Source organism: Calidris pugnax, unplaced genomic scaffold (assembly GCF_001431845.1).
Source record: "Calidris pugnax isolate Ruff unplaced genomic scaffold, ASM143184v1 scaffold219, whole genome shotgun sequence".
NCBI classification, from domain to species: Eukaryota; Metazoa; Chordata; class Aves; order Charadriiformes; family Scolopacidae; genus Calidris; species Calidris pugnax.
The window spans coordinates 3,664,094-3,687,095 of record NW_015094507.1 but is presented as its reverse complement, the minus strand read 5'-3'; the positions used below and the strand labels follow the sequence as shown (position 1 = coordinate 3,687,095).

General features: G+C 51.4%; 2 protein-coding genes across 2 annotated transcripts; one reads left to right on the top strand and one right to left on the bottom strand.

The window, feature by feature from the left end:
* Nucleotides 1-237: 237 nt before the first annotated feature.
* Nucleotides 238-17,908, top strand: NINL (ninein like). Its single transcript, XM_014964405.1, has 18 exons — nucleotides 238-372; nucleotides 950-1,015; nucleotides 2,331-2,436; nucleotides 4,205-4,341; nucleotides 4,425-4,562; nucleotides 4,836-4,974; nucleotides 5,632-5,742; nucleotides 6,374-6,463; nucleotides 7,133-7,141; nucleotides 8,810-8,906; nucleotides 9,415-9,557; nucleotides 11,002-11,138; nucleotides 12,708-12,815; nucleotides 13,536-13,605; nucleotides 14,772-14,987; nucleotides 16,072-16,284; nucleotides 17,086-17,202; nucleotides 17,296-17,908. The coding sequence occupies exons 4-18, from the start codon at nucleotides 4,232-4,234 to the stop codon at nucleotides 17,482-17,484; spliced, it is 1,887 nt and encodes a 628-aa protein (XP_014819891.1). The 5' UTR covers nucleotides 238-372; nucleotides 950-1,015; nucleotides 2,331-2,436; nucleotides 4,205-4,231; the 3' UTR covers nucleotides 17,485-17,908.
* A 1,580-nt stretch (nucleotides 17,909-19,488) lies between these two features.
* GINS1 (GINS complex subunit 1 (Psf1 homolog)) lies at nucleotides 19,489-23,002 on the bottom strand. Its single transcript, XM_014964486.1, has 6 exons — nucleotides 22,891-23,002; nucleotides 22,722-22,817; nucleotides 21,692-21,782; nucleotides 21,071-21,187; nucleotides 20,144-20,218; nucleotides 19,489-19,996 (listed from the first exon to the last, which is right to left on the bottom strand). Exons 1-6 carry the CDS (start codon nucleotides 22,923-22,925, stop codon nucleotides 19,928-19,930), a joined length of 483 nt encoding a protein of 160 aa, XP_014819972.1. The 5' UTR covers nucleotides 22,926-23,002; the 3' UTR covers nucleotides 19,489-19,927.

Sequence of the window (23,002 nt, the reverse complement as noted above, 5' to 3'; positions counted from 1 at the left end):
TGTGCGTGAGCGGAACCGCGGGCGGAGGGGAGGAGCGGCGCGCGCATGCGCGGGGAGTGCGACCGGAGGGGAGGGAACGGAGTGCGCGTGCGCGGGGCAGGCGGGCGGGAAAGGTGGTGGGGCGGGAGGGAGAGGCGCGCGCATGCGTGACTGAGGGGGGGGCGTGTTTCCGCTGCGTGAGGGAGGGGCATAGCGGCGCGCTGAGCGGTGGGCGGGGCGGCACCCGTGCCACCCCTCCAGGCCAGGCGCGGCGAGCGGCCGACCGATAGCTGCCTTGCTGGAAGATAAGGTGGATGGGCCCTGGTCTCTGGTTGTGCAGTGCTGTCTCCCCCTCGGAAAACCTTGTCTGCAGGCGCAGCCTGTGCTGCCCCGGTAAAAGACCCAGGAGCACCCCAGGCCGTTTGCAGGGAGGGGATGGGCAGGCTGTCGGATCACTCCCTCAGATGGATATCTGGGTTTGCGTTTTGTGCAGAGGGTTTGGGTGGGGGCATCCTGCACCTCCATTCCCGGCGGGGATTTCAGCAGGATTTGTTATATTCCCTCTTTTCCCCTTTTTCTCCTCCTCCTACAGCGTTCATCCTCGAACAGAGGGCAGGTTTAACTCTCCTCCTGCCATGGGTACCCTGGATACTTGGCTGATCTCTAAACAATCCTTTAACTTTTGAGGGAAAAGGCCCTGTCCTGCTTGGCAGGACGCTGAGTCCTGAGCTAAACTGTTTGACGTGGTAAAATGAAGTTGTTACAAAACCACAAACATTTCCAGTCCCAGTGTGTCTGAAGGTGCCCACGTGAGCCAGGCTGAGTGCCTTACATGGGTTATTCCCATTGTGGTTGTGAGCAGCTGTGTCAGGAGCTGCAGGGCTGAGCGGAGCTGGCAGGTTTGGGATGTGTGACCCCAGTCCTGGAGCAGACTGTGACTGATGATCTTTCCTCATTTTTCTTACTGCAGAGCCTGAAGGCAAACAAAGAGCTGAATGTGATAAACCTCTTGTGAATGTGATGCTGGAGGTACAAGGTATGATGGCCTCCTTCCTCCCTATATGTGCTGTCTTGGCAGGCCATCAGGAGAGGATGTGGTACAGGTCCCCTGGGATTTACAGGGGAATACATGGGGATGGCATGGTGCTCACATGCCTGGATTGAGTTTGTGACAGGGAAGTCATGCTGCTTGATCTCTGTCATCCTTGTGTTGGTGACATTGGCTGTGCTCTTCCATTGTCCTTACAGGGGTGAATGCAGATACAGGGGGCTCACTCCTCAACAGTATTGTTTCACAAATAGGTGTGGGGAGGCTGTTTTTAGGATGGCTGATATGTGCTGTGTTTTCCTCTGAAAGCCTGACCTAGCCTGCAGCTCCTGGTGGGTGCCCAGCCCCACCTGGGATGTGGCTGAGGCTCAAGTCTGCGCCCTCCCAGAGGAGGTAGGCACAGGAGGTGAAGCTTTCCTTAGCTAGCGTTTGGCTGAAGGAGCTGAGGAAGGAGGTGAGCAGGGAAAGGCCAGGAGCTGGTTTGTTGGGAGGCATGGGCGGTGAGTTCTGGGCAGTGAGTCTGTAGAGTCAAAAGAAATGAGTGTCTAAAGCAAGCTGTGCCTCTTGTAGACTGGTCCTGGTCCTGGACAGGCACTGATCCTGAGCTGAGGTACCCCAGCATGATTCATTTCTGTGGGGACACAGATGGCTTCCCTTGGAGAGGAGCTGGTCCATAGTGTCTGACCAAGGCAGGGTTAGGTGGGAAGGGAACTCTGCAGGCATCTGGGCTAATTGGCCTACAGCAGGACTGACCTTCAAGCTAGACCAAGTTGCTCAGGGCTTGTCCAGTCTAGGTTTGAGTATCTCCCAGGGTGGAGACCCTACAGCTTCTCTGGGCCTGTTCCAGCCTGCAGTGCACTCAGGAGAAAGAATTTTGTCCTTATGGCCAGTCAAGGTTTCCCTTGTTGCAGCTTGTTCCCATTGTATTTTGTCCTTTTTTTGGGTGTTTCTGTGAATAGCCAGCCATTTCCAAAATGAAATTACAGGACAACCTTATCTCTTCAGGGTTCAGAGTAGGCATGGGGCCTCAATCCCCCTTCTCTCCCCAGACTAAAGCTGTAATCAAGTGGGTTTTATACCTGTCTGCCTTCACTACTGGGGCTCACATTTCAGCCTTTGTGGGAGACTTTGTTTCTTTGTGTATGCATGGTAATAGAGCAGCGTTAATTTTCAAAAATAGTTTTTTAATTGTGTTCCATTTGCACTGTGAAACAGATGGAATTTATTTTAAGAAGTTGTTTGGATGCTTTGAGCTATGTTTCTGTAGTTTGTGAGTTTCTCTTCATTTGTACTCATTTTTTAGGAACTCACAGATTTATTCACTAATCTGGAGAAGGATGGAGATGGAAGGGTGAGCTTTGAGGAGTTGCAGTTTGGCTTGTTCAGCCACGTGATCACCTTTTTCCAAGGTATGTCAACATCTCTCAAGGAGCCAAGACTGTCAGTACTTCATGAGCTGAAAGGCAGAAAGATTTCTTTGTAAAAAGAATCCTGTTTTGTGGCCTTGATCTGCAGCTCCTTTGAGGTGATTTCCATTACTTTTGGATAGGAAACTATAAGCCATTGCTGGTTCTCTATACAGGACAGTACATTTGTGTTTGATTTTTCTACAATGTCCTGCAGGGAATCCAGTTGCAAATCCAGCTGACACACTTAGAAAGGTTTCTCTATTTCCCCACAGAGGAGGAGTCTCAATAATGGGTTCTACTGAGAGCAATTCAGGCCAAGATGTTTTGTTTCACAAGGAAGTGATCTAATAGACATTAGTTGGGCATCTGAGGGTGGTTACTTGGGGAGAGTTTTCCACTTGGCAGGCAGTTTTGGGGTGTGGTCTGGACTTCACACACTGCATGGTGACCAAAAGGCTCCCTTGGCAGCTGCCAGAGTAGGACCAAACCCTGTGCAGGTGGAGTGGGATGGTCAAATGGAACAACAGAGGGCTGTTGAGCCTCATCTTTGTAGGGGAGGGAGAGCGGTGCTTATCCTAGCAGAGGGGAAAGATCACCCCAGTTCACTAACTTCAGAAGCGTTGACATCTCTGCACCTCTTGTGACTTTTGTTGTTCCCTTTTTAGTGCACGGGGCAAGCTTCATCCACATTTTCTTTGTTTGATTTAAAATACTTCTTTCTTCTTAGTGCTTTTAATTCCAAGGACTGGCAAGGCATTTGCAAATGCTTATGCTTTTGAAGTAACTGCGCTCTAATGCACTAAGGTGGAAGTGAATAGGTGATTACCCTGACAGCCAGGACAGCTCCATCCAGGATCCTGAGCAAAACAGCTCAAAAAAAAAAAAAAAAAAAGAGAGAGAGAGAAAAAAAGGAAAAAATAATTATTTCATGTTCTTTTGGCTTAAGACTTTGAGGTAACAGTTCTTTGAGGATCGGCTTCCTCAAGCAAAAAAAAAAAAAAAAAAAAAAGAGAGAGAGAGAAAAAAAGGAAAAAATAATTATTTCATGTTCTTTTGGCTTAAGACTTTGAGGTAACAGTTCTTTGAGGATCGGCTTCCTCCTTACCTGGTATAAAATTGGTGCTCTTGGAGATGATGTTACCAATTCTGTAAATTCTGTATCAGCTTTCTGGGTTCTGCTTTTTGGTTCAGCTTGGCTGAATCTTGTTTATTTTTGAAGCTGACCTCAACCCAGTTTTAGGTTTTAGATCAAACAAAATGTTGTCTGGCAGTCGTCAGTTTTTCTCTGCCAATTTTGCCCCACTGACTTACCTCCGCTGCTTTTTTCCTCAGCAGCAGAGGAGAGAGTGCAGGGACACAGCCCATCCTTCTGGATGAGCTGCTTGGGCCCACATCTCTTCTCCAGCATTGGCAATGGCACTAGATTTGCCATGCCTGAACTTGGCATTGCCATCTGAGTTCTGGAAGAACTTAGAGGAGGTTCTCAAGGTTTCTGGTGCTGCCTTGTCCGATGGTGGTGGGTGAAGTGAGCAAGGTCTTTCAGCAAGCAGCCGTCCGGGGTGGAAGAAGTGCTTGCAGTCAGGTTCATGATGGGCTGGCAGGGTGTGGCCACCCCAAGGCTGGGGAAGATGTGGGGTGGATGTGATCTGTGAGATGGGGGTGGATCCCTCTGAAAGGCTGGAAGGTGATCAGATGATGTAACAACAGAATTCCTGTTGGCACTGTTAAAAGAGGGAGAAAGTGATTTCAGTCTGTGCTGTCCTTGCAGAGGCTGAATAGGAGCTCGGAGGAGCAGATGAGCCCAGCAGAGCTGCCTGCAACTTTGGACAACACGCTCATGGTCCCCAGGAGTGGGCTTCAGCATGCAGCCATCACCTCCTACGGGTACAAACTGCAGTGCCTCAGGTAAGGGTGCTGCTCCCTGTGAAGAGGGCCCTTCTGTGGGGTGTGTGAGATGTCTCCTAATGCACTGGTCACTGTGCCTGCAGGATCCAGGTGAGACAGGTTGCCTTGGAGAGGGACAAGGCGAGGCTGGACTTGAAGAAAGCGGAGACATGCTGCCTGCAGCTTGGCAGGGAGTTGGAGGAGCAGTACGTCGCTCTCGAGCACACCCAGAGCAAGCTCAAGTAGGAGAGGTCCTCTTGGTGGGGCAGGGAAAATGGTATTCCTCTGTGTGCCCACAGCCTCTCCCTCCCATCCAGTCTCCCTTTGTGAATCTCCCACTTGTTTTGCCGTTGTGTCAGTGGCAGAGAAGTCCCTGAAGAACCACCTCAATACTGTCCCCACATTCCTCCAACCAAGCTCTCATCTCCTGCTTTGTGCATGCTGAGAGTGTCTGGACCTTTTGGCCATCTGAGAACACACTTTGGGTGCCTCAAGCATGTTACTTTTTTCCCCAGGGATGTTCAGGCAGAAATAGAGGCAAAAGAGCTGCTTTTGCAGCAAGCAGTCAATCACCAAGTGAAGCTGGAGGCTGATACACGGTTCCTCCAGGGCAAAGAGGCCAGCCTGCAAGGGAGACTGAACCACGCAATGAAGGTAAGTAAGTAAGGAAGGAAGGTAAGTTTCACCCTGCCCTGGGTGAAACATCTTCACTTCAGAGGAGGAGGCAAAGCAAAGGTGGTGATGAAGATGGGTGGTTTGTGTTGCTGGGAAGGGAAGGACAGGAGAGAAAAATTCATCAGCCACATCCATACTATTGAATTAAATGCAGAACTTGTTTCCTTGCCATGACATTATTAAATGCCCCTGTTTGTTGGGAATGTCTTGGCCCTTAGTAACAGCTGAACACCTGGTGGCTGAGGCTAAAATTGTGCCAGGGACCATGCTACAGGCGGAGACAATGGTGTCTGCACACCTGGGATTTTCCCACACTGTTCAGTGTAAACAGAGATAGCTTAGGTCTTACTGGCTTTGTTGGCTTTGAGGGAAACCATAGCTTTGTGAAGCAGAGGTAGAGATGAGCCTGTGGGGGCTGTCTTCTGCAAAACCTACGATTGTCCTTCGGAGAGATGAGCCAAACCCCAGCTCATGTGGTGTGTGTCAACAGTGTGCTGTCCAAAGCAGCATCTCCTGCAAGCTGTGCTGTGTTCCTCATGCTCATGTGCCAGTTGTGTTGTGGCTACCTGCTGATGAATCCATCCTGAGATGTGAGGACCCACAACATCAAAAAAATCTTCTTCCCTTTGTCTGCAGGAGAGCACACAGCTGCAGAACAGGGTCACAGAGATGGCTGAGAAACTGGCGGCCTCTGAGAAACTGGTGTTGGAACTGCAGAAAGAACTCAACCACGTTGTGAAGGACATGGTAGCCTTTCTTCCTCTGCTGTGGTTAAATAGGAACTTTTCAGGAACTCATCAAAAGATTGACCTTTTTCTAGGAAATCCTATATATATTGGGTCAGTTTTTATGGTCTCCCCCTATTTGAATGCTTCTGCACATTAGTGACAACCTGGAAAGAAAAAATACTGGCTTTTAATTTAGGCCTTTCAAAGTTTGAAAAAAAAAAAAAAAGATGAGGTAAGTTTGCAATTGTAGAAAATTCTACAAATCTGTAGTCTTAAGTGAGAACTTTAGTGTTTGTTTTCCAGAAAAAAAAAAAAAAAAGCTTTCTTTTTCACAAGTATTGAAGTAAAGGGTTTGTTTTAGTCCCTTCCACTCCAGTGAGGCATCTGGTAAAACGGATCTGCGGAAGGAAATGAGCCTGTGATCTGGTTAGCCAGTTTGGGAAAGCTAGCCTGCCTGCAGCTCGTGTGCCTTCACACACGAAGAAAAATGTTTTTCCTCCTCTTTCTGCATCTGACCCGTCCCACCACACAACCCTTCATTGAACCTATGGGTGTAGTACCATGACTCTAGTGATTTAGTAGAGCTTTTGCCTCTCCATTTAGAGAGGTGATAATTTCTTTGATGAGAAGTGTTTCCTGTGCTTGTGCAGCTGGGCCAGGTGGAGCCCCCCAGCCCAGACCTCCCGAATCAGAATGAGCGCTTTGCAGAGATTGTCCTGGAGTACGAGCGGCAGTGCCAGGTACGGATGGGCAGCTCTCCAGCAGTGCTGTTGTGACAATACAGCTCTCACGGGTTTAGATTGAACATTAGGAAAGAATTTTTCACCGAAAGAGTGATAGGGCATTGGAACAGGCTGCCCAGGGAGGGGGGGGAGTCACCATCCCTGGATGCAGTGCTAAGGGACATGGTGTAGGGGATGACCTTGTAGATTAGGGTAGATGGTTGGACTCGATGATCCCAAGGGTCTCTTCCAACCTGAATGATTCTATGATCTCTTGGGCACTATGGCCGGGGGGAGAGGAAGGAGGCAGCCCTGACCAGAGGGTTCCCTCTTGCCTTGCTCAGAATCCTTTGGCAGGAGGCAGGACACAGCTGTGCCCTTAGCAAGGCAGCCTGTGTCCTTGCTCCTGCAGCCCTCCATGGGTTGATTCCCTTGCTGGGATACTGGTGGGCGGGAGCAGGGGTAAATTCCTTTCTTGCCACCCTGTAGCCACAGGCCATTTTGTCTGGGAACCGTGTAGCAGCACACTGGACTCTGTTGCATTTCTTCTCAAACACAAGGAGAAAGCTGTTCTCCTTTGGAAAGCATGTTATCAGCTAAATTCTTCTAACTTTCTGTTTTTCCCTTCCTCTTTCTTGCCCCGCTTTAACAACCCCTACAAAACTTGTTGCTGCTGGACTCTGCTAGAGAGTCAAGGTGAGCCTTTTCAGGTACCTGGTGTTTGTGAGGTCTAGGCATTGGTGTTGGGTGTGTTGTCCTGCAGTGTGCTGTGCTTCTGCCCAGAGCTTTGGGCTCTCTGGGACATGAGCACATCTTCTGTTTCTCTTCTCTCGTTTTTAAGTGACTTGTGTACCTTGCATGTTGTGAGCTGCTGGGTGCTCTGTGCCTTGGCTCCTGAGTCCTGTGCTTATTGCATTGCCTATTTGTTTCCAAGTGCTATGTGTGACGGGGGAATATCACTGAGCAGAGACATCAAATCCCCCCAGCAGCAGCTGAAATCTGCATTTTCAGCAAAGCTTTTTCACGGATGCAGCAGACAGCCCGTCTTGAAGCTGTATTTGAAGGCAAACATGCTGGAGCACTATCCAGTGCAGCGTTGCTCCAGGTGGCACCAGAGGGTTGAAGATGTTCAGTGCTGCAATTTTTAGCTCCCATTGAGCAGCCCCAGAATTGTCCATGAGAATGTTGATGGAAGGCAAGGCTCTCCCTTCAGGCTCCATCTGCCTCTGTGAAGGCACCCACTCAGGTTTATCCTTTACCCTTGTTGAATTCTGTCCGCCCCTCTCTTCCTCTGCTCTCTTGTTTAGAATGGAGATTAAACAAACTGGGTTTGCATTTGGCTAGATCTGCTCAATAATATTTATTAATTGGGATCTTTGGAAGTATCCTAGTTCGTAGTCTCTTGCAGCCCATCAGTTTCCTGGGGGGCAGCATATGGGATATAATTTGATGTTCTCTCAAAGCAGACAGTCCAGAGGGAGGCAGGATGCCTTGTTCGCTGCAGCTTCCAGTACAGGGTGGAGGGTGGGAAGTGAAGCAAGCAGTTGCCCAGCTCCAGACACCCTCATGGAAGTGGGTCATTGAGCTGGTGTGATGGCTTATACTGTGGTGTTCACCCGTGGGACTCCTTTCTGAAGGCTGATGTTGGCACTGAGACAGGATAGACTCCTGTGCTGGCATCTGAGGGTGCTTGTGCAAAGCAAGCCACGGGGCCTGCCTTGTGCTCTGTTTCCCATCGGATCAGCACCTTCTCGCCTCACTTTATTGCTTCTGCAACCTAGAGATGTTCCCTTCCAGAGCCCTGTGGGACTTACTTCACTGTAAGTCCTGCTGTTGCTTTGTCTGTGTCCAGTAGTGCTTGTTGGCTAGCCCACATTCCCACACGAGTGTCTTGAGGATGTGAATGCAAACATCTGGGCTGTGTAAGGGATTGTACTGAGATCACAATGTTTCTTGTGTTTTGGTCACTACCAGTGAGTGGTCTTCTTCAGCTCAGGAGAAGTCTGAGGAGGTCCAGCTCTCTGAGGTGTCTGCAAAAACCCCCGGTGTTGTGTGTTTTTGCATGCAGGACCAGTTACTTGTGGCTCTTCATGCTTTACAATGTTTAATGATGGTTCTTGTAATAGTGGTCGCAGTAATCTTGGCTTGTATTTCTTCTCTGGCTCTTCCAAAAACACTCATCTCCACCTGTTTGGGATGGAAGAAAATCCCCCTGCTTTATTCTGTGACTGTGCTGGTGAGAGGGCTCTGCTCTTCATGCTGCAAAGGACCCTGAGTACACATGGCTGCTGGGAGCTGTGGGTGCTCGGTCCCCTGCAGCCCTGAGGAGCTTTGTAACCACATGGTGACCAGTCTCTGCTTCAGGTGCTGTGGGACCAGAATGGAGTGCTGTGGAGGGAGCTGGGAAGGCTGCGTCTCCAGCTACAGGAAAGCAGGGCTGAGAGAGGGCTGCCAGCAGGAGGTAAAAATGCAGCAGGGTTCTGTGCCTGTCCATCTTCTTAGCAAGAAGAAGGTTCCCTCTGCATTGGAGTTTCCGTGGGAGTGTGGGTTGGGTTGTTGTGCCTGAGCTGCTGCTGCTGCCAGTTCTGGCACTGGGCAGCTGTGGGAGGGAAGAAGGGGGTGATGTGTGGTGAGGAGGAGGGAGATGGAGGGAAGGAGGCTCTTCCAACTCGAGATGGTGATAGTGACCTGTGGACTAGGCAGCTGGGAATGAACAGGTAGATTTTCGCTGTTGAGGATGTTGAGGAAACATAATACAATAAAGAGGAAGTAGCCCCAAAGTGTGGGTTGGGAGATTCAGGTTGAGCGTTAGGTAGAAACTTCTGGCCCAGAGAGGTGATGCAGTGCTGGGACTGGTTGAGTCAGTCCATCCACAGATGGAGATCTCCATCTTTTGGGGTTGTATGAACTTGACTTGATGGAGCTGCAGCCACCCTGATCAGGACAGCCAGTCTTGTCCTGTCTTGTAGGCCTGTCCTCACAGGGCTCCTCTCTGCCAGTGTGCCGCTCTCCCAGCCCTCTGATTCCTGCTTCTGCGTGCACAGAGGTGTCACTCTCAATGGAGCAGCTCCACGAGCAGCTGCGGGATCTGAAGGTGCAGCTAGAAACCAAGGTGAGAGGGGTGGGGGGAGATGTCCTGACCTCTTGGCACAACTGCTTGGTAAGCACCCTGCTACAGCATCGCTGCTGGGGCATTTGCTCCAGGAGGGTGGCTGGAGAGTTCAGGCTGGGAAACAGGGTGGTACCTCATCCCTCTGCTGGGGTTATTGACTGTGCTTCCCCAGCCCATCTTAGCTGGTAGGAGGGTTTGGAGCCCTCACTGGCTGGCAAAGGCTTTGTGGAGATCTCTGTCACCTTATAACATGTTTGTGTGGGTCTTGCTCCTTACGGGGAACCAGAGCTACTCGGTGTTGCTGTCGCAGTAAAACCAGTGACAGGACCAAGAGGACAAGAGGGACTGGGGGATATCAGAGCCCTGTCTCCCTGGGCTTGCAGTGCACTTTTAACATGCTTGCCCTAAGGTGACATTGTGAGCCCAGCCCTCCCTTTAGACAGCAGTAAGTGCCTTTGTGAGAGGCCTTCCACCTTTTCTCCACCTTTAGCTGCTGAGCTGAGAGGTTGGGGGTGCTTGCTGAGTTTCTCTTGCAGCACTGCAAGAGCAAATCCTAAACCACCACACAGGTCACAAACAGTTCAAGGAGCACTAAGCTGCTTGCAGATCTTCAGCTTGCTTCACAGTCCTGCCTTTGTGCTCATGAGATCCTGGAGTTTCTAGTGTTCACAAGGGAGCCATGGGGAACAGCAGCTACTCACCACCACATCTTGGATAAGGGACTAATCTGCAGGCTTGTTATGGTTTAGCCCCAGCTGGCAACTACGACCACGCTGCTGTTCACTCATTCCACCCCCCTCAAGCAGGGTATAAAGATGTGATGCAGTACAGTTGGTCACCACACAATGACCAATTGCCCAGCCCATCCTGCACAGCGATCGCAGATTCCAGCCCCCTGGCCAACCCACATTTAAATACTGAGCAGGACATCTATGGTGTGGAATATTCCTTCGGCCGGCTTGTCCTGTCCGTGCTCCCTCTCCGTTTCTATGGGAAGCTGAAAAAGTCCATGGCTTCATATAAGCATTACTTAGCAACAACTAAAACAATACGTGTTATCAACATTACTCTCATACTAAATCCAAAACACAGCAGCTGCTAGGAAGGAAATTAACTCTGTTCCAGCTGAAACCGGGAGAGGGGTGAAGGTTATGACGAGCAGTGGCAGATGATGCCCTGGCCTCTCCCTTCTCCTCTCTGAGGTTCCTTACAAACAAGGAGAAAGGGGAGAACTGTGCTGCTTGCTAGGAAGAGCTGGGATCACCGATATTTGCAATATATGCTCTGCTGCATGAGACTGGTTATTGCCCTAAGTTCAGTAGGGACCAGAACTGTCTGTAGAGTGTCCCCTGTGGAGGGGGACCAATAGATGGATCTGAGTCAGAGGAGAGGGGAGCTCTTGGGAGCATGGTGCTAATATCCAAATACTGTCTCCTCCCAACAGACAAACTATTACGAGGAGGAAATGGAGTTGATGAGGAGAAACTTTGAGAGAGAAAGGAAGATCAGTGAGGAAGGCTTCAAGGCTGAGATGCGCAAGATGGAAGACCAGAAAAGAGAGCTGGAAGAAAGAGTTGCAAAGTACTGGGCTGTAACTGATAGTCTGAAAGAGCAAAAATGTGTGTGGAGCCTGGAGCTGGAGGAGAGGTTTGAGATGGAGCAGGCCAGGGTGGGACAACAGCACACCAAAGACATTTACTATCTAGGGCAGCAGCTGGACCACGAGGGAGGAGAGCTGAGGACACAGTGCAGGGACAGAGAGAGCCTGAGGTCTGGTACTATTCTCTTTCTGTCCTGGAGGGCAAGAAGAGGAAGAGAAGGCCCTGGGAGACAGAGTGGCACAGCCACATAGGAGGAAACAAGACATTCAGGCTGTCAAAATGGAGCTGGAGAGGGAAGGAGACACAGTGAACCTAAAGCTGATGCGGCTCAAAGATGTTGTGCACTAGCTTCAAAATGAATCCAGAGCTCAAGAGAATGGCAGATTTGAGCGCAGAGGCAGTTTGCAGAACTAACACAGTGATGCTACTGCAAAAAAAAAAAGAAAAAAGCAGGTGCTTTGTGAAATACAAGGCTGCTTAACAACATGATGGTCCAAGACACTCTAACAGCAGCTATGTTCTCTCTTGGCACTAGCAGCAGCTACATTCTCTCTTGACAATCTAACAGCAGCTATGTTCTCTCTTGACACTCTTAACAGCAGCTGTGTTCTGTCTTGCTGTCCCCCACACGTCTTAATAACCATGGGAGTGTGGTCAGAGAGCTGGGATGTGCTCACATGGCTGTGACTGACTACGGACTCATCTCCTCTGCCTTGTACAGCTGTACTTGGGTGTTCGAGATGCCACAGGAAGCACAGTGTGTGAATCCTGATGTAAAACTGACTCTGAAAGCAGCTGCTGTGAGGAGTGCCCTGCCAAGCAGGGAGAGCAAATGCCAGACAGCCTGTCCTTTTGCTTGCTTGCTTGGAGAAGAGAGGAACTTCCACACTCAGCTGCTCTGCCTCCCACATGCAGTGCCACAAACTGCAGTGCTGTTCTCCCTGCCAGGATGGACCTGGGTTTTAGCAGTAACTGCTGGATTGGACTGTCTGTTTAATACAGGACTGAGCTTCCTTCCCACAAGTGCCAGTGTTCATGGCCTCATGGGAGACTGGGAGTACCAGTAGAAGTGGACAGATAATGAGGCGGAAAGGCTACCTTGGATTTGGGGGTCATAGCTGTTGTGTCCAGCACTGTAAAATCACAGAGGTCTCACAACCAAGCTGGCTTCTCCAAACATGGCTCTGTTGCAGTTGAAGGGTTGGGCTCACCACCTGGTTATCCTGTAATGAAGTCTTGGTGTGTTCCCACCCCTTGGCAGGCCTGCAAAGTAATTGCAGCCAGCTGGATGCCACACAACTTCAGGGTCTGATGCTGTTTGTCCTTATTCCTCTTTATTTCCCTTCCCTTGAAGACCTGCTCCTTCTCCACCAATGTCTCTTGATTGTACCCACATAGTTTGCCTGATTTATTGGATGGTTGTTCCTCATTTCTTTAGCTCTTGCTGTCCTTGCAAATGAAATGGGAATAGAGCAGGGAGCCAGCATAGGATGCCAAAAGCAAACTGGGCTTTTGCATGGTTTTCTCACTCTGCTGTCTCTCCCCGCAGGGGAGAGCTGTGCCGGCTGCTGAAGGAGAACAGCTTGATGAAAAGTCAACTTCAGAGACTCCAACAAGAGCTGAGGCTTGCAAAGGAGAAGGGCAGCAGACATGATGAGTAAGAGAGGAGCCAGCTATGGGAGGCTGGCAAATGGGTGGATAGCTAATGATTGTAAAAGGAACGGCCACTCAGGTACATTAACCGTATTTCAGCTGGCTCAACCTGCCCATTGTTTTCTGGTTTCTGAGCAAGCCAGCACTCCCACACCCTTTCACTCCATGCCAAGGCAGCCAGTGCTGGGGCAGGCTTGGCCAGCCAGAAGGCTTGGGCAGGCCAGAGCACAGGGTCCAGAGCTGGGTTTGGGGAAGGCTGTGGGGATGGCTGTGCCAAAGGAGGAAAGGATGGGCTTCTTTGAAGCACAAACCTTTTGGTGAGTGGCCTGCTGCTGCCTTAGGAAGCTTGAGGTAGGTACTAGGGTCCCCCACTGAGTAGTAAATCCAAGGAGAGCCAGGTTTCTGGTGCAGATGGTCCTAAGAGTCTGCTAAGATGGCTCTCCCACTGTTCTTTATCCCCTGATTTTTAGGCCCCTGACAATGTTGCAGGACTTTGGATGTCCCCAGCTGTCTGCCCTGGGCTGGGCTGAGTCACCTGTTGGGGCAGAGACACCTGACCCACTCCTGAGTCAGTTCATGACCATACTCTTTTTTTTGGGCATGGCTTTCCTTTGTGTTGCAGGCCAAAAGCAGATGTGTGGCTCCCTGAAACGGGTCCCTTCTCTGGGGGACCATGGTTTGCTGCTCTCTGGCCTGAAGCTGATCATATCCCTCTCCCCAACAGGAAACACGTGAACGAGTTGGGCAGAGAGAAGGTGGAGGAGCTGGCTGAAATAGCAGAGTTAACAGCATCGGTGAGGAGTCATTGACACTAACGGACGGGCTGAAGGATTTAGGACAGAAACTGCACATGTTTATAGAGAAGAACAGGAATCTTTGTTTCAACATTCAAACCCAGTCTTGCTTTAAAGAAGCAGCTTCATTTTATAGCTTGTCAAGTAGGGAAAAATTGTGTGACAAAAGCCAGTGAAGGTCTTACTGAAGGGAACATCTTACTACAGAATCTCTAATGAGGTTGTCTTACATACTTGCACTCTTTCTTCTAGGAATTTTGCTCACCCCCAGTCTCAAAGCTGCATGTTCACAAGCCCATGGACATGGCCTGGCCAGGATTGCTTGCGCACAACCTAGATGAGGGTCTTAGTTCCTCACCCTGTTCCTGGAACTCCTCATGACTGGGAACCACAACCTGGGTTTTGAACATGTCTTTTGTACTCTTTGGGGCCATCAGCTGCAGCAGGGTGGCCTTTGCTGTCCCTTGCTGGCTTCAGCCTCCATTAATCTTCAGCCACAAAACTGCTGCTCATTGATTGCTTTTCCTCCTTTGTTGGAAAGCTGTGTTGATTGCCCATTTTCCTGGGAGGCTAGCAGAGGTGTGGGTTGTGTTGCTGCCCTGCTGTTAGGTGCAGGCTTTCTCCTGACGTGTTACCTGTGCTGTAGTCTGGTCAGAGCATGGGCCAGAAACTGCACCTTGCTCAGCATTACTGCTGGGGACAGTGTTCTAGGAGCAACATCTGAGGGATGGTACCTTTCAGTGTTGATGCAGACTACTCTTGAAGCCCTTACTTTGCTCTTTCATTTGGTACTTTCACATGTGCAGGGACACTTTTCCATTCATACTGTATTCTTACCAATCTTAATATTTCTGTTACACATCTGTACAGCCAGACCCAGTCACCTTCTCCCCGGCTTTCCCTAGTGACCTCTTCCAGGTGACTGTGAAGGCCCCATCTGTGTGGGTTTCCTTACCTGGGAATTCTCTGCTTGAACTCGGCCACGGGGCTATGGTCAGGCTGGGAAATGGGGGCACTTGTCCCGAGTGCCTGCAAGGCCCTGCAGCGACAGCAGTGTTCCTGGGTGGGAAGTCAGCAAGGACAGCGTGGGACAGGTTAAGTCTCTTTCCTCTCTTCCCACCCCAGGCCTCTGTGCATGAGTTGTTTTTTTTCTCAACCTTTTCCAGAGTGAGAAGAGTAAGGGGGAGGTCTCTGACCTGAACATGAAGATGCGTCAGCTGGGCCATGAACTCAGTGAGCACAAAGCCAGCCAGAAGCTTGTGGAGGCTGAGTGGCCCCAAGGAGCAGAGGCAGCAGTAAGGCTGGAGCACCACCAGCAGCATGCAGCATGTTGGATGGAGATGGAGCTGCTCCGACAGCAGCTCAAGACATTGCAGGAGAAGGTGGGTGTCATTCAGTTGGTGGCAGGGTGGCAGGCTGCTGAGTGGTGCCTGTGATATTGGTATTGCCCTGCTCAGGGCTGTGTTGGACACCTTCCCCGGGCAGAATGACTCTCCTCTTCCTCTTTGTGGGGACTTGCCCTCCCACTCAGATATGGCTGAGGCCAGTTCAGGTGCAGCTTGGGATGGGTCTTTGCTCACAGCTGGCTCTGTGGTGCCCACTGTGTCCTTGTCCTGTGCAGGCTAGCTGGGCAGAGGAGATGGAGGCAGAGTGGGGGTGGCTCACACAGGAGTGCCAGGAGCTGTGGTTCCCCGTGTCTTGGTTGGGAGGAGCTTGAGGAGAGGCAGGATCAGGTAGTGGCTGGGCAGAGATGACAGGGGCCAGGCAGGCCATGTCTGAGGGGGAGGGAAATGAGGTGATCAGAGCAGGGGAACAAGGACCACTAAGGGGAAAGCTGATGTGAGAAACCTCAAAATAGCCCTCTCCTGCCTTCTAACCTCAGGACAGGCTCAGAGACTGGCTTGTGAGAGTACAGCTTACCCCTGCCAGCCACCCCTAGGTAGCTGTAGGGCAAAGCTGGACCAGACCTGCTTCCTACTACCATGCTTGCCCTTTGCTTGCCCTTTGCTTGCCCTTTGCTTGCCCTTTGCTTGTCCTTTGCTGGTGGAAGGAAGCAGAAGACATGTAGTACAGTCCAGCTTGCCTTGAAGCCCAGCTTGCCTTGGGATGTATCTGAGAACAAACCCAGGCAAGCAGCCCCCTCTGCCACCTTTTGTTGTGGCCCTTTGTGCTAGGACACCCTCTCAGAGGATCCTTCCAGCAACTCCTGCTCCTCACTGCTCAGCAAAGGGAGCATCTCTCAGCAAGGGGTCACTCCTGCAGCTCTCAGTGTTCTCCATCCCTGGCTTTGTAGGCTGCCTAGCAAGCACCATTCCCGTGGTCCTGCTGCTCTGTGGCCAGGGTGGTGTGAGAGCCAAGGTGGGGGGGTTGAGGGTGCTTCCTAACCCTCTCACCTGCAGCACACCCTGGGCCTGTCCCATTGCTAGCACAAAGCTGTAACCAGCTCTCAGCCTTTCTGTATTGCAGCTCTTAGAAGCCAAAGCAAACCTGAGCTTGGCCCAGACTCAGCATGCTCTGCAGTTGCAGCAGGCTAAGGCCCAGATGAGCAATATGGTGCCAAAGAAACAGCTTGAGCAGCTGCAAAACAGCCTGAGAGAGGAACGGTGCAAGGCTCAGCAGCTCCAGGAAAACCTCCACCGGCAGGCTGAGCAGACGTGCAGGCAGCTGGTCAGGACCCAGGTAAGCAGGGAATTGCGGGAGCTCAGTCAAGGGTACTGGGGAGGGAGCCCTGCCAGCCTGGAAGGCAGCTGTGGCTGAAGCCACAAGAGGTTTGAGTAGAAGATGCTATATATCAGGAGCCCACAAACGGAAAATACACTTGATCTTCAAATTCAGCTGCAATTTTAATTCCCCATGAACCTAGTCTCTGCCCTGCACTCAAACGGGATTCCTCTCCACTCTCATCCACCTACCCCAGGCCAGATACCTTGGAGCAGGAGTTATCTGGGGAGACACTCTATGTTGGATCAGGCTGGGGAAAGAAAATTTGAACCCCCTACATGGAGATGTAACCTGCATAGAATGGGGTGGTTTTATCCCTAAGGCACTGTGCAGCAAGGTGTTGGATTTTTGTGTGTCCTTTGTTTCAGGACACTGATTCAGTTGAAGTAAGCTGGGCAAAGTTGGAGCAAATTATAACCTAAAGAATTAAACTAAGCAGACACAAAAACTACATCCAAGGAAACTGTGTCTCTCCCTGGGCTTTTCTGGACATGACTGAGAGAGGGGAGGTCATTGGCTTGTTTTTATAGAAAACATTGCTGGGAAATCCGTGCCTTGTCTTAAAACCCCTTGTACTGCTGTAGACACTTGTCCCGCTGCTCTTTGGATCCTGCACCCCCTCCTCTGATACCTCCATGCTCTCCCTCAGGCAGTGTGAAGGTTTGTGAGCAGGGCCCTGGGGAAATGCATGGTCCAGGATTGCCAGAGGCCTGGTGAGTGCTGGGGTAGCCCGATCTTAGGCTTTGTTGCCCACTGCAGGAGGAACATGAGCGTCTGCTGCAGGCAGCTGTGGAGCAGGCAGAGGGGCTGGAGCGTAATCTGAGGAGTGCAGAAGCTGTGCTGGCAGAGAGGGCAGCTCAGCTCAAGTTCACACAGGTGAGTGCAAGAGGGGTTAATTTTGCAGGTCCCTGCCTGGCTGGCACCCTTTCGTGGGAATGCTCAACCTTAAGCCTTCTGTCCCTGCTGTAGGCCCAACTGTCCAGGAACAAACTGCTGATCAAAAACCTCCGTGAGGAGAACAGGGGGTTTGCAATGGCCCTGCAGGCAGCTGAGCTGAAGCAGAAGAGCACTGAGGAGAAGAACCAGCTGTTGGAGGAGCAAGCCTCAGCCCTGAAGCAGCTCATTGGAAAAATCACACCAGCATCTCTGAGTGGGTGATGGGGCACTCGCTGTGGCAGCCTTGGTCCTGGCCAGGGTTTGTTAGGCGCGGAAGGGGATGTATGGATAGGCTGGGAAACCAGCCTTGTCCTCCCTGGTCTTGCCAGAATTTTCCTGGGTAGAAAGTAGAGAATGGAGAAACCAGACAGAGTCCTTTAAGGAAGCTGGTCCTGTGGGTAGCTGAACTGAAAGCACCAGCTTTGGTGCCTGTCTCAGTGGCAGTGTGCTGTTGTTAAGTCAGGTCTTTCTCACAGCAGCCGTCCCACAGGAGCTGCCTGCACTCCAGCAGCGTGGTCGGTGGTGGTGTGGATGCTCCTGCTCCATGGAGGGTTGCTGTTGGGGTTAGGCTGTTAACGGCTGGAAAGCCAGGGCAGGAGGGCTTGAAGGTTACTGTATCTGGCTCACTCAGAGCAGGAAAGCCGTGTTGTGGCATTAAAATGTTTGCAATATTATAGCAGCTCCTGCCATCTCCAGTCTGCTCTGTATTTCAGCAGCCTCCCGCAAACGTTGCTTAACTTTTATTCCTTACAGATCCTTTTGGGCTCTAGGAGACTATGGCCCTCCTAAAGTCTGAGCCTAGGAACCAAACCAACTTGCTACCAGATTGTTGCCTCTGTGGTGAGCAGGACAGAGAGGCTGAGGGAAGAGCCTTCAAGGCTTGGGGCAGTGTTGGTGACCCCTGCTCAGCGCTGCACTTCAAAGGAGACCAGGAGACACAGCAAGTGAACTGTCATCTTGCATTCCTTATTGGCTTTCACATACTGGCAGCGAGTCCTGCCCTTGCCAAAATAAGTTGACCAAAAGGCTACAAAGCCAAGCATTCACATCAACAAATACCAAATTTGTTGATCTGCCCATGGTGTTACCCTGATGGAGGGTGCATTGTTACCACTGTGCCCCTGCCTTGCTCTGTGCAGGTTTTCATGTGGGGGCTGTGGTTGCCACCAGCTGAGAAAGGATCCCTAGGATTCTGGGGGCTATGGAGACTACTGTACAAGACTAAACAAACCTGACTGTATCAGGGTAGCAAAGCAGAGGCTGGACAAAGTCAATGCAAAGAAGAGGGCTTAAAAGTAGCTCAAGCTGTTGGTTCAAGAACAAAAGGGGATAAATTGGCTGTAAGCTAGAACTCAGCCACTGCCTTTAATTCCCAGCCTGCCGGGGCAGAGAGGTGCCCTGGCCCTGGGACAGTGACAAGAGATGGCTGTGACTGAGGAGGCCTCCTTGATCTAGGTGTGCTTTTTCTGTCCTGGGGGATGACAGCTGAGACTCCTCTTTGCCTTGGGGGCAGCCATGCCTACAAGGGCCGTGAGAGAAGCAAGTCTATTGCAAGGAGGGAAGCCCCAGCAGAGGGTGTGGGCTAGCTCAGGGAGGTTCCTTGGCTGGGGCAGCAATCCAGGCATTGGTCCTCTTCCTGTATTCTTCCCCAGGGTATTTCCTTCTTGGCTCCTGTCAGAGATGGGGACAAGGCAAACCTCTACTCTTACCTATGACTTAAGCTTTTGGAAGCATTGTCTCTCAGCCACAACTCAAGAGTGAGCAGCTCCATTAAGAAAACCAGACAGGGAGAGCAACTCTTCAGCCTTGCTCTGGTTTTGTGCTAAATGGAATCCTTCAAACCCTCTGCACCCTTTCCCATTCCTGCTCTAGGCAGTCCCTATGTCCAGACCAGTGCTCTGGGAAAGGAGACTCTTCAGAGAGGGACAGAGGCACAGCCCAAGCACCCTGGGAGAGACCTTGGCCAGGCCCATTGCCCAGACTGCAGTGCTCATTCAGCTCAGCACCTTAAGAAACAACATTTATAGGCTTCTGATGGGAGACAAGGCTTCATGTCTGATCCTAGAAATGAGGTCATGCAGCCTTATCTGGCACTTGGAGGAGCAGCTCTACTGAGACACCTAAATATCCAGTTGAGCATCACCCTGCAGGGTCAGGATGGGTTGCACCAGAAGGACACCTCAGAGTGTTTAACAACCACAATGTTAACTCTTGAAAGACACTAAATAGAAGGCTGAAGCAGTTCTTTATTTTGCAGCCACGGAGCTCTCCTGGTTTCCGCAGCCCAGACGGCCAGTCTCTTACTCCCACAGTGCACATTCATGCACAGTATGAATAAAGAACTGTTCCAAACAAAAATGCACTCACAAAACCTGCTTGCAGTTGCAGGGCTTGGGTAACACCCCTTCCCCCCTCCCCCCCCCACCACTATGCAGATTCCCAGGCTCCCCACATTACCAGTGGGCACCCTTCGGTCATGAAGAGCTGGCCAATGTGGATTGCATACTTTATAAACTCAGGGCTGATCTTCATGTGAGGTACCAGAGGCCTTTAAGAGGAATGGCAGGGTGCCCGCTGCAGAAGTGCTGAGTCCTGCACACACCAGAGTTCAGTCCCTGTTATGGGCAGGCCACCAAGCAAGAGTTGTCCCTCCTGTCCGGCACGCTTATGACAAGATGTGCTCGAGGACTCCTTGTCTGATTAACTGCTCGCATTTCCAGCGGGGTAAGAAGTGCTGCATGAAAACAGAAGACACTTTCCTTAGAACTCAGCTTGCAGCGTGTGCAGGAATGGGGATGTGCTGCAAAGCTGTGATAAGCAGGGGGGTATCATGGGAGTGAAAGGGAAGGAAGAGAATGGACCACACTCTTTTGACAGGTACCTGGCTATTCTTCTTCAACAGGATGGTGGTGCCATCATCGATCTCAAATTCACCATAGTCTCTTAAACACCGCACCTGCAAAGCAGAAATGCAGCTCTCAGATCAGATCTCCCACAGAAAACACTCAGCATCACTGCTGACTTACACCATGTGTCCCAGAACCGTATGTATGGACACATTCCTGCCTGCCTGCTGCAGCCTCAAAACAGAGCAGACCTGGAAATGCAGAACTGGACCGATCCCACAGTCGGTGGGTTCTACCCAACATGTTCTCTTCCTGCCTTTGCCTGGAGCAAGAAGCACCAGCAAGCAGCCCAGCCCTCCAGAGAGACTAGAGAGACAGGGTCTGGGGAACAGCAGCTGCATTTCCAGGAGAACCTCCCCACACGTGCACCAGAAAATGCCCATCTGTTAACAGTGAAACTGTCTTAAGAAGCAGGCTGTTACTACACGCTCTTTTGAAGAGAACAGCGGAACAGAGCACTTCAGCAGCAGCAGATTCCCACATGCTCTTACTTTGTTGCATCAATTGCGTAAAACAATTTATAGTCTCATCTATCAGAGTCCATTTAAAATAACAACAAAGAAAATTAGTTAATAATTCATGGAAACGAGGTTTCTAGTTGATCTGAGAGTTGGTTAAGTTTCAGCAAAATGCTGCAAAAAACTCCTCACTGGGATTCAGAGCGCTCACCCCCTTGCCCACACTAGAAATGCCATCTTTAAACAGACTTTGAGTCCTCAGTAGAAGACTGAGGGAGTAAAACGCTGGCAGGCAGAGAGTAAAATGTAGAAGCTTGTGGAAGCTTTGATGCTCTTGAAGGCTTTGCTTGGTGACCTGACTTGAGAGGGGAGCAAAATTCTCTCAGAAATGATGGTCAGACAAAATGTTTGTTCACAGGCAGAAACCAGCAATCTTGCACTTACTTCGATGTACAGGCTTTTAGGAGGTTTTATGTCCTGTGTAAGGTCCAGCCCCTCCTCTCCTCCTACTGACCTCATGTAGGTAGCCAGAGACTTCTTGTACCGATTAAACCACTCCACCTGCAGACATTGACAGCAATCCCTCAGGCACAGCTGGACAGCTAATGCTGAAAGACAGGTCCCTGATGAGCGACATCTAGTTTACTCTGCTGTCTGACCACCTTTCACAAGCACATTCATGCCAGTGAAAGGTGAACACAAGCTCTTTTAAAGGGAAAAAGACACAGAGCAGTCTGGATCCAGGGCAGGACACGAGCTGCTCACATCAGCAGCTCTGTAGATGCTCTAGAAGGAGAGCTGCACGTGAAGACCTCGTTCTGCTGGCTCTGAGTCTGACCTGCTGAAGGCCACCTGGTCCTTAGAAGTGCCAAGCATCACCTGCACTCAATATCCGTGTGGGATTGCACCCACCGACGAGGAATAAATAAATCAGTACTTACAGAAAGGCACATTAAGTGCCACGTTTGCGGCGGGGGAAGAGAGCCTGTCCAATTTTGACTCAACTGAATCCATCAGGAGGAACAAGGAGAAAGAGGGGAAGAGCTGAGGCCGGGGCTGGCTCACCTCCTCGGCCGCCATGTGGAACTGGATGGTGCTGGGCAGGACGCTGCCGTACTCCCACCTCAGCGCGCGGATGCGCAGCAGCCGGTCGTACCTGGGGACAGAAACAGGGGGCAAACCCGGCACCTTCATAGAATCATTGAGGTTGGAAGAGACCCTTGGGATCGAGTCCAACCATCTACCCTACTCTACAAAGTCCTCCCCTACAGCATATCCCTCAGTACCCCATCTAAACGTCCCTTAAACACAGCCAGGGATGGTGACTCCACCACCTCCCTGGGCAGCCTGTTCCAATGCCCGACCACTCTCTCTGTGAAAAATTCCTTCCTAATGTTCAGTCTAAACCTACCCTGTTGGAGCTTGAAGCCATTCCCTCTCGTTCTGTCCTTAATTACCTGTGAGAAGAGACCAGCCCCAACCTCTCTACAGTGTCCTTTCAAGTAGTTGTAGAGAGTGATGAGGTCTCCCCTCAGCCTCCTCTTCCTCACACTAAGCAGTCCCAACTCCTTCAGCCGCTCTTCATATGATTTGTCTTCTAGTCCCTTCACTAGTTTCGTTGCCCTCCTCTGCACTCGCTCCAGCACCTCGATATCTCTCTTGTATTGAGGTGCCCAAAACTGGACACAATACTCGAGGTGTGGCCTCACCAGTGCCGAGTACAGGGGCACAATCACCTCCCTACTTCTGCTGGTCACACTATTTTTGATACAAGCCAGGATGCCATTGGCTTTCTTGGCCACCTGGGCACACTGCCGGCTCATATTCAGCCGCTTGTCAATTAGAACCCCCTCGCTGGCAACCGCCCCGGGCAGCGGCTCCTCTCCCCCAAATCCTCTGGGGCGCTGCGCCCACGCTCCTCTAAAGGGCGTGAAGGTCAGCCTTTCCAGCGATTAGAGCTTTTAAAGAGGGGGAGGATGCGGGGCCTTCTCTTCGTGCCGGCGTTCGGCAGCCCCCGCCATCAACACCGCTACTCGGCCATCCCGCTACCGCACCTCCCGCGGGAACCCGGCGCGGGCCCCCCCGCCGCACTCACAGGTAGGCCAGGAGGCAGCGCTGGTTGCGGAGCAGGCAGCAGTGCCGAAAGCGGATGAGGAAGATCAGGTCCGTCCGTCCCGACTTGGCCTCAGACCTGGAGGAGGAGCCGCGTTACAGAGGTGCGGGGGGAGTGGGGGACACACGCACGCACCGGGCGCGACACTCACACGTCCGCCTGGTTGCGCTCGTACAGCGCCCGCATCTCCTCCAGAGCCTGCCGCAGCCCCTCCGCCTGCAACACCGCGCACCGTCAGCCAGGGCGGCGGCCGGGACCCCTCC

Excerpts from the sequence above, each read along its gene's own strand:
- NINL (XM_014964405.1), top strand. The coding sequence starts at position 4,232 with ATGAGCCCAGCAGAGCTGCCTGCAACTTTGGACAACACGCTCATGGTC. Across the intron at positions 14,988-16,071 it reads TCAAGACATTGCAGGAGAAG|CTCTTAGAAGCCAAAGCAAA; the intron begins GTGGGTGTCATT and ends TCTGTATTGCAG. Across the intron at positions 16,285-17,085 it reads GGCAGCTGGTCAGGACCCAG|GAGGAACATGAGCGTCTGCT; the intron begins GTAAGCAGGGAA and ends TGCCCACTGCAG.
- GINS1 (XM_014964486.1), bottom strand. The coding sequence starts at position 22,925 with ATGCGGGCGCTGTACGAGCGCAACCAGGCGGACGT. Across the intron at positions 21,783-22,721 it reads CGCTGCCTCCTGGCCTACCT|GTACGACCGGCTGCTGCGCA; the intron begins GTGAGTGCGGCG and ends TTCTGTCCCCAG. Across the intron at positions 20,219-21,070 it reads CTAAAAGCCTGTACATCGAA|GTGCGGTGTTTAAGAGACTA; the intron begins GTAAGTGCAAGA and ends TCTGCTTTGCAG.